The 16207-nt window shown below is 39.8% G+C and overlaps 1 protein-coding gene across 3 annotated transcripts in view; it reads right to left on the bottom strand.

Moving 5' to 3' along the window:
- Positions 1-16207, bottom strand: part of sbf2 (SET binding factor 2) — a 220477-nt gene that overhangs the window by 17824 nt on the left and 186446 nt on the right. Inside the window, exons 29-33 of one of the 3 annotated variants that reach the window (XM_079802011.1) lie at positions 11224-11307; positions 5959-6033; positions 3250-3422; positions 2331-2507; positions 1653-1754 (exon numbers count right to left, since the gene is read on the bottom strand). In XM_079802011.1, coding sequence (XP_079658137.1) covers positions 1653-1754; positions 2331-2507; positions 3250-3422; positions 5959-6033; positions 11224-11307 — 611 coding nt within the window. The remainder of the gene's footprint in view (positions 1-1652; positions 1755-2330; positions 2508-3249; positions 3423-5958; positions 6034-11223; positions 11308-16207) is intronic. The other 2 variants (XM_079802012.1, XM_079802013.1) reach the window with 2 other exon arrangements.

Genomic DNA, 16207 nt, shown 5'->3' with positions numbered 1-16207 from the left:
TTTTCCTATTTACATGTTGTGACGTGTATAGTTACATCGTGTACTAAGACCGACGGAAAATGAAAAGTTGCGATTTTCTAGGCCGATATGGCTAGGAACTATACTCTCATTCCTGTGTAATAATCAAGGAATTTTGTGCCGTACCATGGGTGCAGCGGCGCAATGATATTATGCAGTGCCTGAAAATAGTCCCCAGCACGCCTCTGTGCAAGCAGGTTGTCATGTTAGTTATGTTGACGGAAGTTAGACTATTTCAGGCGCTGTGTAATATCATTGCGCCGCTGCACCCATGGTACGGCACAAATTTAATTCACAACCTCACCACTAGATGTCCCACTGCACCTTTAATGTTTATATATTTTAAAGCACTGAATCGCTATCAAAAAGAATTAGATTCTTATTATTTTAAATCGATTATTGACTGAAATCAACAATTCAAAAATCGATGCATCGAGAAAATGAGTGAATCGTTACATGCCTAGCTAACTGATCACAGACCGCTGAATTAATATTTTGTGTTCAGTGATGAACTTATGTGGAAAGTACCCTCATAATAAGCAGGATCATTTCACAGTGAGGTCTTGTATCACCCTGAAGCGCTTTCGTAACATTCTGCTGACCAACTGAAAATGAAAAGTTGCGATTTTCTACACCTATATGGCTAGGAACTACTTTCTCATTCCTGCGTAATAGTCGCGGATCTTCGCTGCCGTACCATGGCTGCAGCGGCGCAATGATTTGTTGGTATTCTGTGAAACATGGTGGTAGTTACACCTTCGACTTACTATCACAGCCCTTTACAACACACAGAACCGTGGCTAATCACACAGGTAAATCCACAACACAATTTGTCGGCTGCAAGCCTGAAATTTTCTCTGCAACTACACGAACTTAGTGCCGGTCACATTGAAATTTACCTAGCTGGGGGCTACTTTCAGGCGCTGTAACATCATTGAGCCGCTGCAGCCATGGCACGGCCGCGAAGATCCGCGACTATTACGCAGGAATGAGAAAGTAGTTCCTAGCCATATAGGTGTAGAAAATCACAACTTTTCATTTTCAGTTGGTCTTAGCACACAATGTAACTGTAGAAGAGTCAAGTTTTAAATAGCAAAAATATTGAAAGTGTCTTTCAGTAATTTTTTGAATGAGATGCTAATGGACTGATCAGAATCAATGATGTATGCTAAGCTATGCTAAAAGTGCTACCGCCAGATACAAAGATCGGCTGAATGGATTCCAAAACGGTAAAACTCAACTATTTAACTCTAGGGGACTTGTAAAATGAGCCTATTTTCAAAAAAAGTGGAGTGTTTCTTTAAGGCCCGGGTATACTTCATTTTCATTTTCAAGTCTCGCGCACAGTTGAGCGCTCAAAGTATACTTCTTTGGCTGTTATTACGGAAAGATAGTGGACTAGATAGATAGATCTAGTGGACTTTTTGTCTAGTGCTCAAGTCAATCGCACACGCGCTGTTGTACACACCGTCCGCGGAGCAGAGCACGGAAATTACGTCACATGGACAGTGCACAGATCGCCACGGAACAGGATTAGCCTTGCCACACCCTCTATTTTACAGCTCCGGGCCCACCACAACACGCCCACCACGTTGGGAACCACTGCTTAAGAACACGTGTGAGATGATACTCACCTGAGTAGTGATGTCCCAGCCATCCTCAAGACTAACTAGTACAGATGATCCACTGTCCAGCAACTCCACCACAACCAGAGCCAGCTGCAGCAGCTTGTGTAGCTGTTGAACACACACACACACACACACACACACACACACACACACACACACACACACACACACACACACACACACACACACACACACACACACACACACACGCGCGCACACACACGCACACACACACACAGAGAGAGTACAAAACAACACATTCTAAGTTTAGCAATTCCTGTACATTTATTGTAATGTGCACTGCTGACTAAGAGCTCTCTGAGTGTCCTGGCAAGGATCTTTACAGATAATATTGTTTTAGTGTCTGAGACACTGTGGAACGTAAGGCCAAAGGGGTTTGTGAGTGCATGGCTTTCAGTGTGGTAAGCAACTTTGTTTTGCTTTAATTGTGTCATGCAATTTTCCCATCTTTGTGTTGTATAGTTTCCCAGGGGTGTCTATTTTAGAGGAAGGAATTACCAACAGGGTCAAAGTCACAAAGGCCAACGTGTCTCTGGTTTTCTCACATTGCTGCCGGTGGATTTGCAAGATATAGGCCACAATCTGAGTCACAATGAGGTGAAGGTGTAGGGGTAGTTTTAATACAGTACAGGGTTCTAATGTGTGTTAAGAAGTCAAGCTAACCTGCAGCATCCATTCGCTCTCCTCCAGAGCCTTAAGGAACGATTCCTCTGTGTCTGAGGACATGGAACTGGGTGCACATGCTCTCAGAAGCTTCTTGAAGGAGCTCTTCACCTGTCTGGTGTCTGCAAACTCAACCGGCACCAGTTCACAGTTCAGGGCTGAGTCCAGTTTTAAGCCCTGCCATGGAAAAGCATTTGGCACAAACTTTTAATTTAGTTTTGTTTACTTTCTGGAAAAAAATCAGAGCATAGAAAACAAATATTTGGATTATGCCTCTGGGTCGAATGTTGTGTAGAAGTTTTGCTTATTTCCAGAACAAAGTCACAAATTTGTATATCAAAAAAGCTATTGTATTCTATCCAAGACCATCAATTTGAGCAGACCAACTTTTTTTACTAATATGGATTAAATTAAATTTCCACTTCATAGGCATCAGCTAAAATTCAAAACAGACAGTTTGTGCACTAAACAGGACCAGCCAAATAACTTAGGAGTTTACTTAACTGTTAACCACTCTGCTGATTTATTCCAGCTATAAATCTTCATTTTTACATTGAATGTTAAAAAAACAAATTATCAATAAGGCAAAAACCAGCACAAAGTTCCTTCAGGCATCCAAATGTAATATAATTTTAGCCAAAACAGACAAATTGTGTCGATAAATCAGGGCTTTTATAAACGCCTATTAAGAGGTCCTTATCTAGTCTTAAATTTATTGTGCACTGGGGAGAACACTCTCCAAGTATTGCAGGGTGATATGACCTGGTACACTTCAACACAGAAATGAAAAAGCATTTTTGAAATGAACACTTCGTTTGGCCTCCTTTCTTGTAAAATTGCTAAGTTTGATCACACAAGGTCAGCATCCAATCCTTGGCTTCTTCTCGCTAAGCACTGATAGTAAGTGTACCACATTTACCCTGAAGTGAGACTTTTCACCAAAGATGTAGAGAGCGGCTTGATGCTTGAGGAGGTGGGCCTGGAGGTTCTCAATGCCTGTAGGGGGCGCCAGATCCTTGCTAGCCAACCGTGCGCCCACGTCGGCAGCAGCGGGGGTGAATCTGCTGCTCGATCGCAGACTAGCCCACACACCTTTCAGAGAGAAGGGATACAACAGATGTGAACACAGGTTAGGCACGTATTAAAACCAAACCAGCGTTTGCTAACATGAATAAGATGGAATCTACTGATGCTAAACGGAGCTGAGAGCACTATATTTGTATTGGTAGCTTAAAACCATAATCAAATAAGGAAAAATATAAAATAAACATGTAAGAATGTTGAAGTCAAATGTATGTGTATATTGGCACCCCAATACATACACTGGTCAAAAGTCTGGAATAATTATAGTCTAATATGCTGGGTTGTTGCTCAACCAGTTATTACAGGAGATGAATGTAATAAATTATTAATAATCATTCTTGATATTATCAATGTTGAAAACAAGTTTTGCTGCTTAATGTTTTTGTGAAAAGTATTTTCAGGATTCTTTGATGAATAGAAAGTTCAAACGAACAGAATTTATTTAGTCTCTTTTAACCAATTTAATGCGTACTTGCTGAATAAAAGTATTTTTTCTTTTAAATGTTACTTCAAACATTTAAATGCTAGTGTATCAGTTGCCACATAAATATTAAAGGAACAATCCATTTTTTTTTTTTTTTAATTTTCCAACTCCCCTGGAGTTAAACAGTTGAGTTTTACCGTTTTCAAATCCATTCAGCCGATCTCCGGGTCTGGCGGTAGCACTTTTAGCATAGCTTAGCATAGATCATTGAATCTGATTAGACCGTTAGCATCTCGCTCAAAAAAATGACCAAAGAGTTTTGATATTTTTCGTATTTAAAACTCGACTCTTCTATAATCACGTTGTGTACTAAGACCGACGGAAAATGAAAAGTTGCGATTTTCTAGGCCAATATGGCTAAGAACTATACTCTCATTCCTGTGTAATAATCATAGACTGATCATATGGACGTAGTGTCCATGACGTCACCCATAAGATTCTGAAGAGCAGTTTTGAAACGTAAAGTAGGGTCAAGCTGGCTGTTGCCAATTTGGCAGCGTGTCACCACGCGTCACTCCCGGATAACAGAAAATGGGCAAAAGGGCGGGACGTGGGCGGAGCCGTGTTGACTTGATGACTAACAGACAGCAGACAAACGGTTATCCACCTGTCACTCAAAGTGGCCACGCCCTTAATTATGTAGAACTTTAAGGCTTTATATAATGTAAATAAAAGTTATTAAAAAATTCACCCCCCTCACAGTTGTCACGAAAGGCAAAATTGTCTGTATAGACCAAAACCACAATTTGTACCAGACTGTAAACATGTTTTATTCTGCTGTAAAGTTGGGCATTTTAACATGGGGCTCAATGAGATTCTGATGAATTGCAGTTTAAGTCACTTCCGTCTTGGCTTCAAGAGAAACTGGAGGAGGTTGCCGCTTGGTAATAATCAAGGAACTTTGCTGCCGTACCATGGATGCAGCAGGCACAATGACATTATGCAGTGCGTAACGGCAATGGTACAACAGCAAAGTTCCTTGACTATTACGCAGGAATGAGAGTATAGTTCCTAGCCTCACAACTTTTCATTTTCCGTCTGTCTTAGTACACAATGTGATTATAGAAGAGTCAAGTTTTAAATAGGAAAAATATCAAAACTCTTTGGTCATTTTTTGAGCGAGATGCTAACGGTCTAATCAGATTCAATGATCTATGCTAAGCTATGCTAAAAATGCTACCGCCAGACCCGGAGATCAGCTGAATGGATTCGAAAACGGTAAAACTAAACTGTTTAACTCCAAGGGAGTTGGAAAATGAGCCTATTTTCAAAAAAAGTGGAGCGTTCCTCTGAGCAGCAAAAACGGTTTTCAACATTAATGATAAGAAATGTTTCTTGAGCAACAAATCCTCATATCAGAATGATTTCTTTAGTATCATGTGACACTGAAGACTGGAGTAGTGATGCTGAAAATTCAGCTTTGATCACAGGAATAAATTACATTTTAATGTATTCAAATCAAATAAAAACTATTTAATTAAATGAACTAATCAAGTAAATGTTATTAATATTTCACAATATTACTGTTTTTGCTACATTTTTGATCAAATAAATGCAGCCTTGGCGACCACAAGACATTTCTTTCCAAAAGATAAAAAAAAAAAAAAAAATTATTCACAAATTTTGGCCTGTAGTGTGTGTGTGTGTGTGTGGGAGATACGCTAACATGTTCCTTTTGGAAGCACATCATAATATAGTTTTACTGACCTCTCTCCTAAATTTGTCCTGAAAAGTTCAGCTGAGAACGACGGAGTCATGAATGTTAACTGGCTTAGTAAACCGGGTCAATGCGGCATTTCAGTGATGACTCAAGTGACCTGTCATCAGCCAATGCACTAAGATACCAGTGAACCTCACCACTGACCTGCCAGTGCAAACTACTACAACTGTAGTTCAGTAAACCAGAAAAGTCATTGGTAACCTAACCTCAAAGTGGTGTACATTTTTAGACTCTATGGATGATGGATGTATGGCTAAGAGGTCAAAGAGAGGTTGAAAACATGCACAGCAAGTTTAGCATGGATTAGGTTAGTAAGAATGAGTAAAACGGAGAAACTATACCTTGATTGTGAATTCTTCCCTTAGCTGAAGCTTTTTGGTTTGAGTGAGTGAATAGTTTATCCCTGTACCCGAGTACTGGTAGATTAAGGGTGCAGGTGTTGGTGGCGGCACAGAGGAACAGGAAATAAAAACAGAAAACAAAATTCACACACATGCAACTATCACCCTCTCTGAAGACAGGACAGTCATTAGCACCTCAGCTTATGAGACAGACAGGAGAGAGAAATGCTGTAACATATGGAATTTAAAGGGCTAGTTCCCCCAAAAATGAAAATTAGCCCATGATTTACTCACCCTCAGTCATCCTAGGTGTATATGACATTCTTCTTTCAGACGAATACAATCGGAGTTATATTAAAAAAGTCCTGGCTGATCCAAGCTTTATAACGGCAGTGAATGGTTTTGTCGTTTTTGAAGTCCATAAACGTGCATCTATCCATCATATAACTGCTCCACACGGCTCCAGGAGTTAATAAAGGCCTTCTGAAGAGAAGTGGCGTATTTGTGTAAGAAAAATATCCATATTTAGTACTTTATAGACTAAAATAACTAGCTTCCGGCGGTCAGCGGTGCGCGAGTCGACTTGCACTAAAAGAGTAACCCCTGACGCGTTTGCGTTCGTCTATACGCCATGCATCAAGGGTTCAAGGGTTACTCTTTCATTGTAAATCGATGCGTATACCGCTGACCATCGGAAGCTAGTTATTTTAGTCTATAAAGTTTTAAATATGGATATTTTTCTTACACAAACGCGACACTTCGCTTCAGAAGGCCTTTCTTAACCCCCTGGAGCCGTGTGGAGCAGTTATATGATGGATAGATGCACTTTTATGGACTTCAAAAACTAGAAAACAATTCACTACCGTTATAAAACCGGGGCGGCAGTGGTTCATGTAGGTTGTCTACAAACTGGAAGGTTGGTGGTTCGATCCCCGGTTCCACCTGACCAAGTGTCGAGGTGTCCATGAGCAAGACACCTAACCCCAGCTGCTCCCGACGAGCTGGATGGTGCCTTGCATGGCTGACACCGCCGTCGGTGTGTGAATGGGTGAATGTGAGGCAATGTGTAAAGCGCTTTGGATGGCCATTGGTCTGTTAAAAGCGCTATATAAACGCAGTCCATTTACCATTTACCATAAAGCTAGGATTAGCCAGGACTTTTTAAATTTAATATAACTCCGATTATATTCGTCTGAAAGAAGAATGTCATATACACCTAGGATGACATGAGGGTGAGTAAATCATGGGCTCATTTTCATTTTCGGGTGAACTATCCCTTTAAGAATAGAGGTTGACCAATTTATGGAACTGTTCTGTTAATGCCGGGTACACACAGCATGATTTTCAAAGTTGTCGGATAGCTGTTCTTCTCACACTACACAACTGTCAGGGGTACCATTAAGTTGATGTTGTGTGCACTTTTTACAACATTTCAAAAGGAAGAATCGCAGACAGCTCTGTCTGCATTCACACTGCAGGACTATGTTGCAGACAGTAGGTGTGGGTGATACTGCAAAATTTGGTATTGATCCATTACCAAGTAAATACAGGGCCAGTATCGCCGATATCGATACTTTTTATTTTAAAAGAATGCACTTGAACTTACATGCACTTTCCTTTAGGGTAGAGCAGTGTGTCATGATATATGAGGTGAATGTATCATTAATATGCCAAATCTGAATACATTTTAATGACCACTAAAATATTTTGTAATTTGTGATCTCGGCAAGCCTATAAATAGTCGTGCGTATGGTTAAAGTGGAAAAATCTTTGTTCATTTTATTTTTAAGAGCTGCTAGTGATAGGCTGTTGTATCCCAAAAGGTAAAACTTCTGCATTTTTTTTTCTGACATTGATTTTTATTTACTATTAATTACAGAACATAACAGTCCTTTTGAACTTTTAACAATCAATTCAAATACATTTAGTTGCACAAACTATCCTAATTATAATAAATGTTACATGTACACTACTGTTCAAAAGTTTGGGGTAAGATTTTTTATGTTTTTGAAAGAAGTCTCTTTGATCAAAAATACAGTAAAAACAGTAATATTGTGAAATATAATTATAATTTAAAACAGGCGATATGTTTAATATACAGTATGTTAAACTGTAATTTATTCCTGTGATCAAAGCTGAATTTTCAGCATCATTACTCCAGTCTTTTGATCAGTTTAATGCATAAAAAAAGTATTAATTACCTTACAAAATCTTACTGAAGTCAACATTTTGAACGGTTGTGTGCACTTTCAATTCCTTTTTGTGAAAAAACTCCTGATTGTTTCTCTGTCATCTGATGAGCATTGTTCAGGGCTTTGTTTCCCAAACGTCTTATATTAGGATCGTATGCTTATGATGCTTTTAGAACACATAGCCATGTTTGAACAAGCACTGAGAGCGAACCGTCAGCAGCGAACTCTCTGTGATTGATTGGTTCTGTCTTGTATGTTCAGATGAGCAGGAGAAATAGCTCTATCCTACACAATTATTCGCAAAAATTGTTTATTTTTCCACTTAGTAGCTTATTTTACCCACTGAATTTCATGCAAAATAAATAAAATTACCGGTTAAAAAACACCGTCGGATCGATATTTTTATGCGAGGATCGATATTTCAGGATCGATCCGCCCTTTGATAGCACACTACACTCACGTGAACAAGCACCGATTTACCTCCAATTTCTGCCATTAGTTGGCGTTTTCCACAAAACTGTTAGCAACTGAAAATTGAGGCTAAAATCATGCAAGTGTGTACCCGGCATAACTCTGACTCACACTAGACATTTAAGGCGAGCAATCACTGATTCAAGCTCTTATTGGTTACAGTAATTATACACATTATCATCTTTTTTTGTGTGGATATTATTGGGAATGGGATTTCTGGTTGCGCAATAGACTGCAAACAGGATTTCATAAAAGTGTGCCAATTAAATTGGAAATATGCTTTTTTTGCCCATCTTATTGGCAAAATACAATATTGGTCAACCTCTATTTAAGGTCACCTGAAGACTGATGTGATGTCTGCAAAGATGGGGCATCAATGAAGACAATAAGATGGCTGAAGGTTTACATGAATGACAGGAACATTATATCAATGAGTTGAAGAAGAGATGAAAAAAATGGAAAAATAGACAATTGTATATGGAAAACTAGATTTTTACATTTACAAATGCATGTGGTGCTTGGCCATACAAAACTAGCTTTAACAATGTTAAGGCATTGTGGGTGGTGGCCAGGGCATTGCTATGTGGTTCATAGGGTGTTCTTGGTGGTTATTTACTGGCCCAAGTCAAAAGAACCCAATCTCCAGTTTCTAAAGTGCATGTCTCTCCATGAAGCCACAAGATTTGGGATATCAATCATGTAGCACTAGCACTAAAAATAAATACATTTATAAAGTTCCCAAAAATGAGGAAGTGAAAAATCAGTTCCACATTTCCGTGAAGAGCACATGATGGGAAATGTCTTCGCCTGCACCTGCTAGAATATATTTGGCTGTGGTGAGACAGAGCCCCATCTGATTTCAGTGCATAACAGCAAAAAAATATAGAAATAAGAAAATAGTTTTCAGCAGCAGCTGCTATCTATAACCCAGATTTTGAGAAATATGACGAGAAGCATCATGGCGTCAACATTGAGCCATCAGCTGAGACTTGTATCTTATACACAGTCTCTGTTAAAATCATGAGCCCGTTTCCAAGAACTCGACGCATCATGACCTGACATAAAATGATTTATGCTAAGACTTGAAGTTCAAAACAAGACTGAATATTCTGTCCTCATTTACCCACACTCATGTTGTTTCAAAATCTTGTGATTTTATTTCTTTAGACTTTCACATGGGTTTGGAAGGAAACGAGTGTGAATAAATGACAGAATATATGTATATATATATAAAATTATAACCACCATCCTAATATTGTGTTGGTCCCCCTTTTTCTGTCAAAACAGACCTGACCCATCGAGGCATGGACTCCACTAGACCCCTGAAGGTGTGCTGTGGTATCTGGCACCAAGATGTTAGCAGCAGATCCTTTAAGTCCTGTAAGTTGCGAGGAGGGGCCTCCATGGATCGCATATGTTTGTTCAGCACATCCCACAGATGCTCGATTGGATTGAGATCTGGGGAATTTGGATTCATCAGACCAGGCCACCTTCTTCCATTGCTCTGTGGTCCAGTTCTGATGCTCACGTGCCACTGTTGGCGCTTTCGGCAGTGGACAGGGGTCAGCATGGGCACCCTGACTGTCCCATACGCAATAAACTGGGATGCACTGTGTATTCTGACACCTTTCTATCAGAACCAGCATTAACTTCTTGAGCAATTTGAGCTCCAGTAGCTCGTCTGTTTGATTGGGCCACACGGGCCAGCCTTCGCTCCCCACGTGCATCAATGAGCCTTGACCGCCCATGACCCTGTCGCCAGTTCACCACTGTCCCTTCCTTGGAGCACTTTTAATAGAGACTGACCACTGCAGACCGGGAACACCCCAAAAGAGCTGCAGTTTTGGAGATGCTCTGACCCAGTCTTCTAGCCATCACAGTTCAGCCCTTGTCAAACTCGCTCAAATCCTTACACTTGCCCCTTTTTCCTGCTTCTAACACATCAACTTTGAGGACAAAATGTTCACTTGCTGTCTAATATATCCCACCCACTAACATGTGCTGTGATGAAGAGATAATCAGTGTTATTCACCTCACCTGTCATAATATTATGCCTGATCGGTAATGGGGAGAAGATGTGAATATATGTACCGGTGTCTCTATCCACCACTCTAAATTGAATCTATGTAATACCATTTCCATGATGTACAACAAAACCCACAACATTATCACAGCAAAGACCTTCCCCCTTCATACTTGTAATATCATATTCAGAGATGCTTTGCAGATATTGACCTCACTGAGGGGGTGAATATTTCTGCACCACTTCAAGATCTAAACAATCATTCACAATGGGCGTTCTGAATGTGGATAAGTGTCTGCATGATTGCTTTCTGGATTTTATGAAACACTGTGTACTCCGGAGGATTGTGGCAACAAATATCTGCAAGTTCAGCAGAACCATCACCGCGAAAAATTAAAGAGCGGGCCAAAGCAGCATGAATGTGTGTATGTGTGTGGGAAGAGTTGCGGTCTGTGACAGAACACAGATAATGAGATATCAAGACAGTCAACTAAAGATATCAGATGAAGGATGTGGAATTTGTTTCATGCTAAATATCTCCTCGGAGTCAACGGAAATGAAGAATGGAGGCCAACTCACCTCCTCTGGTGAAGCTATTGGTGAAGGAAATGTCCAAGTGGACAGGAGCCATCTTTGATATTCTTGATGCCCTTCTTTCGCTTGCTAAACAAATAAAGATAGACAATCACACACCATGCATCACGCGCAAACAAGCCATCACAGCCCTTTCCAAACCCTAGTGAGCTGCTAACGGTCAGCTAACAACATAGACAGCATCCTAACATTCAGTAATAGGTCCAAACATTGAGCTGAAATGCTCTTGTTAAGTCACTCAATTATCACTCCTTCATTCACAATTTTATTTAACAAGCATATCAATACACAAAACATACGAATGCTATGATGCCTAAATGCTTTTTAGGTAGGCAGCTCAATGGGTTTTGGGAAAGAACACATCCCAGCTGGCAATGGATGTCAGTGTACCGTCAAAAAGACGTTAGACTCCACTGTTGAATGGATATAAACTTTTGGTTGAAAATGAAAATCGGCAAGACAATCAAAATCTAATGTTGGTTTGATGTCAGCCTCCAACATTGGAGAGATGTTGAATTTGGGTTACTTCATTTTGTTACTTATCACAGCTTAAAACCAACAGAATACCAAAGTGCAATGATTATAATTGACTATGACCAAATGTTGGTTTTTGACATCGATATGATGTTGGCTCAGATGTTTATAAGCGGTTGGACTTTGGTTGCTTAATTCTATGACTTACAACCAACAGCAACGAAATAACATCGAATGATGTTATAATTTCGTGTTGTGTGTATATTAACATTATGTTGTGTTTTGGTTGCCAAACCTCATGACTAAATGTTGGCGTTTCACGTCAATATGATGTTGGCATGAGACGTTTAGAAGACATTACATTTAAAAACAAGTACTTAAGACTACAATAAAATATTAATGTCAGCTGATATCAGTATTCTATGACAAATGGATGTTGGCATTAGACCAGGGGTGGCGAACTCCGGTCCTGGGGAGCCTCAGTCCTGCAGAGTTCAGCTCCTGCCCTGATAAAACTCACCTGCCTGTAGCTTCCAAGTCATAGATATACATAATAAAGGCTAGATGTCTTACGGCGGAGTCTCTAACGTCATCACCAGCGGCCATCTTGCCACAGGCAGGGCTCTGTGGTACCTGATGTAAGGCGAGTGATCTGCATGAACACAAATACTTATCTCGCTGAAATCTTGACGGATTTTCAAATGGTTTGGTTTGGTACAAATGGTCGTTATTAACGTGGCTATAATTATGGATGCTTGAACAAATTATGGATATTTTTTCATAAGTATGCAGTTTCATAACTACATCTATGACGTTTATAACAAACCAAACAGTTTGAAAATCGGTACAAAATTTGCGCAAGTTATGGTTATTTAAAAAGTGCAAGCACCATGAAAACAATGTTATGAGTGAGCAAGTGACAAGATGGCCGCCAGGTGCGGACGTCGACCTCCATTGGCCAGCAGCGCGGACGAGACATCTAGCCTTTATTATGTATATCTATGCTCCTAGTAACCCTTTAGACCTTGATTAACTTGTTCAGGTGTGTTTGATTAGGGTTGAAGCAAACCTCTGCAGGTCTGTAGGCGTTTCTCAATGTCAAGGAAGGATCCTCGGAAGCCAGAATTCCGAGGATGCTACGTCATCGACGTCCGTCGAAGGGCTGTTCCAATGTCGAGGATCCTCGGAATTTCAACCAAGGTCTGAGTCCTTCGTTCGAAAAATATGCCATATACAGGAAAGGATGCATACGAGTAGACTTTGCGCACTTAGCGTTCTCAAATCACCCACAATCCTATGCGCGCAGCTTTGCTATCTTGTTCAAAAAATACAAAATATCGGACGTTGGCGGAGTGTTAACGGGGCAATATGCTTTCAAGTGTAAGTATTTACATTACCAAACATTAGTTATAACCGTAGTAAATGTAAGTAAAGTTTAACTTTTAAATGCCAGTACAAATTACAACCGTTATACAAATGACGTTATGGATGGCTAACGGACCTTTTCACTGACGTAATGAGGCTGACGTGCACTTGCTAGCCTGTTCTCCGAATGCTTAAGAGGAGCCTCGCCTGAAGGAAGTGACTTGGAAGGACCAGTCCTGCAGAGGAAGGATCCTTGACATTGAGAAACACCTTATGGCTCTCCAGGACCGGAGTTCGCCACCCCTGCCTTAGACATTGGCTATGTTTACATGCACAGCTTTTGTTTTAATTGGACTGAATTCATTCCGATTGATGAATCTGAATGTAGTGTTTACATGAACGCTAAACAAAGTGATCGGGTTGATGTGCGCATTTATATGTCACAAGCTTCAAATCAGAATTGATTTTTTGACATGCGCACACTGCACAAATATGCTATGTTTCCCGATGTTTGCCCATATAACCATTCTCCTACATTGGTTCTTTATATGTTTTAAACAGCAGACTTAATATTTATCAATTTCTGGTCATAATTTGAAGACAAGCATATGAACCGTTTTGCCATGCTGCTTATATTTATCACGCAGTAAAAATGGCCCCATCCGCACCCAAAACCAGTCGTCTGTAGATGAGAATCCGAAACAAGGACTGGTGGGACATTGTCCTGCTCCACTTCACAAATGCTAAAGGTGCAGTGTGTGATTTTTAGCGGCATCTAGTGGTGAGGTTGTGAAACGGCCCGCAGCTTGTCTATTAAAATATATTATATGTGGCCCGCCACGCATAATTTACAAATCGTGCAGTTTCACAATGTCAATGTAATAGTTTTTAGGCCCGGGAAACATTAACACGCCAAAAGCGGAATGAAACAGTGCTACTTGTGCACACTGCGCAACTCACAAGGTCACAAATGTGTTTATTTGCTAATCACACGACCACTAAACAGCCAGTGAGAAGTGTTCGAGTTCAGCGTAGAGGTCTCCGGTACAAGCTGCAAATCTCTCTGTGATTGAATTTAGTTTAAAGCCAGTTAAAACAGCGCTGACTTGATCAACGACACTAACGTGCAAATCAGGAAAAACGCTGAGGCGATTCAGTTAGAATATTTTTCAACCAACAATTCACCATCATGGATTTACTGTGGTAACACGAACTGTAATCGTGGTATTTTGTCAGAAATGTAGGGTAATATCTCATTTTATTTCATTTTTAATGTAAAATTAGTAATTACAGTTTTGTGCATTTGTATTTATATTAAATGTGTTTACAGACTAAATATCATAAAGCCATTCTAGATATAGAAACAATATTTTAATTGAAGAGCACGCGCTACGAATACAAAATAAAACGCAACTCACCGTCACTAAACGTGTTTAACAACTTTATTCAATTTCTGTATATTTCCAAGGTCACAGGTTTATGACATTTATTATAATTGGTTTTTGTGAAGATTGCTTTAAGCTTACTTAAATTAAAGTTTATTTTTTTTACTTAGTTGTTATTTTTTAAAGTCTAATAAATATTAAAATTGATAGCTCTCAATTACACTGTAATGTTGAATGGCTATAACTAATGGTTACATTTGCGAGAGAAAAAAAGTTTCATAGAGACAGAGACATCAGTAGGAGTATTGGTATCAGAGATACTGGCCTTCAGTCATAAAAATATGCCATACATATAAAAAATATACTTTATGTTGTTTATACATTAATTTGGAGATTGAATGTAAAGTTATTGCAATATAAATGAATATTTAAAAACTTAAATGTTCAGAAAACATGTGCGATTAATAATAATAAAAAAAACTTATCGATTGACAGCAATAATATATAATAGAAAAGGAACCGGCCCCCAGGTGTGTCCACAACATCAAATCTGGCCCCCTTTTAAAAAAGTTTGGACACCCCTGCTGTATGTAGATAGAAACGGCTCATTCTAAGGTAATAAAAACATTCGGTTCATTATGTAAGGTCTTTATACACCCCTGAAAACATAGTTATGTATATTATATTGCATTTCTGTCAATAGATCCTCATACATACTACACACTGCACCTTTAAGTGAAAGGATGATTTTAGAATGGCAAGACACTCATTTATGACACTTTATTCAACAGGAAGAACAGCTCGTTCCGCGTGTCGTACGTCAATGCGCTATTTCTAAGTCACTGCACATGCGCAGTCCTTTCAGTTCTGGTTCTCAATCCGATCAAGTGTTTACATGTTCTCTCGATCGGATTAGAAAAGAAATAAACCACCCCTTTCAATCCAATTGAAATTTCATTCGGATCAAGCTCAATCGGATTGATTAAGGTGTTTAAATGAGGGCTTTTCAGTCCGATTGAGCCGTCAATCTGATTACTAATGTATTAATTGGTTGCATGTAAACGTAGCCACTGTCTTGGTCATCCAATGTCAGAACCTATATTCAACCAAGTAGCAACGTCTTATAACATCTGTGTGATTACGCATTAATGCTTTTAGTTAGTAAACAACTTTGAAACCCTCTTCTGCAGACCATTACAGACGTGGATTAGTACCGATCCGTCTAGCTTATGGATGCTAAGGTTTTGCTTGCATGTTTTCATGAAGTGAGTGTACAAGTTCAGTTCCAGGGTCCTATTACACACTAAGTGTTTTGAGGAGACAACACAGCTCAGTCAGATTCGGGTCCGGACACTTCTGAATCTCATTCTGAGTATCAAGACTGAAGGTCTGTTTTGAATTGAGAGGACTTAAAGCTGCCATGCAACACTATCATCAGAACTAAGATGAGCCATTTACTGGTGAGAGTAGGCTGCCTTTTACCCAGCAGGTGGGGATAAATGGAACATTATGGTGGCGACACAGCATAGCTGACGGGGCAGGATCTGTGTGGTCTGAGCCATCTGCAATACGGCTGTGGAGAGCAGTGAGTGCAAGGAGAAAGATGGATGGGAGGTGACCTCGTCATGTCCTGCTCTCCTTACATAACCATACAATTGTGCTCCAGTTCCTTTGGAGATCAGCCCAAAACATAAATAACATTTTGTGCAACCGAGAGGAAACCAGGAGGAGATAAGAGCCTTGAA

The sequence above is a fragment of the Gobio gobio genome (assembly GCF_949357685.1).
Source record: "Gobio gobio genome assembly, chromosome: 2".
NCBI classification, from domain to species: domain Eukaryota; kingdom Metazoa; phylum Chordata; class Actinopteri; order Cypriniformes; family Gobionidae; genus Gobio; species Gobio gobio.
The sequence above is the reverse complement of the archived record's forward strand: the minus strand, read 5'-3'. Positions and strand labels throughout refer to the sequence as shown.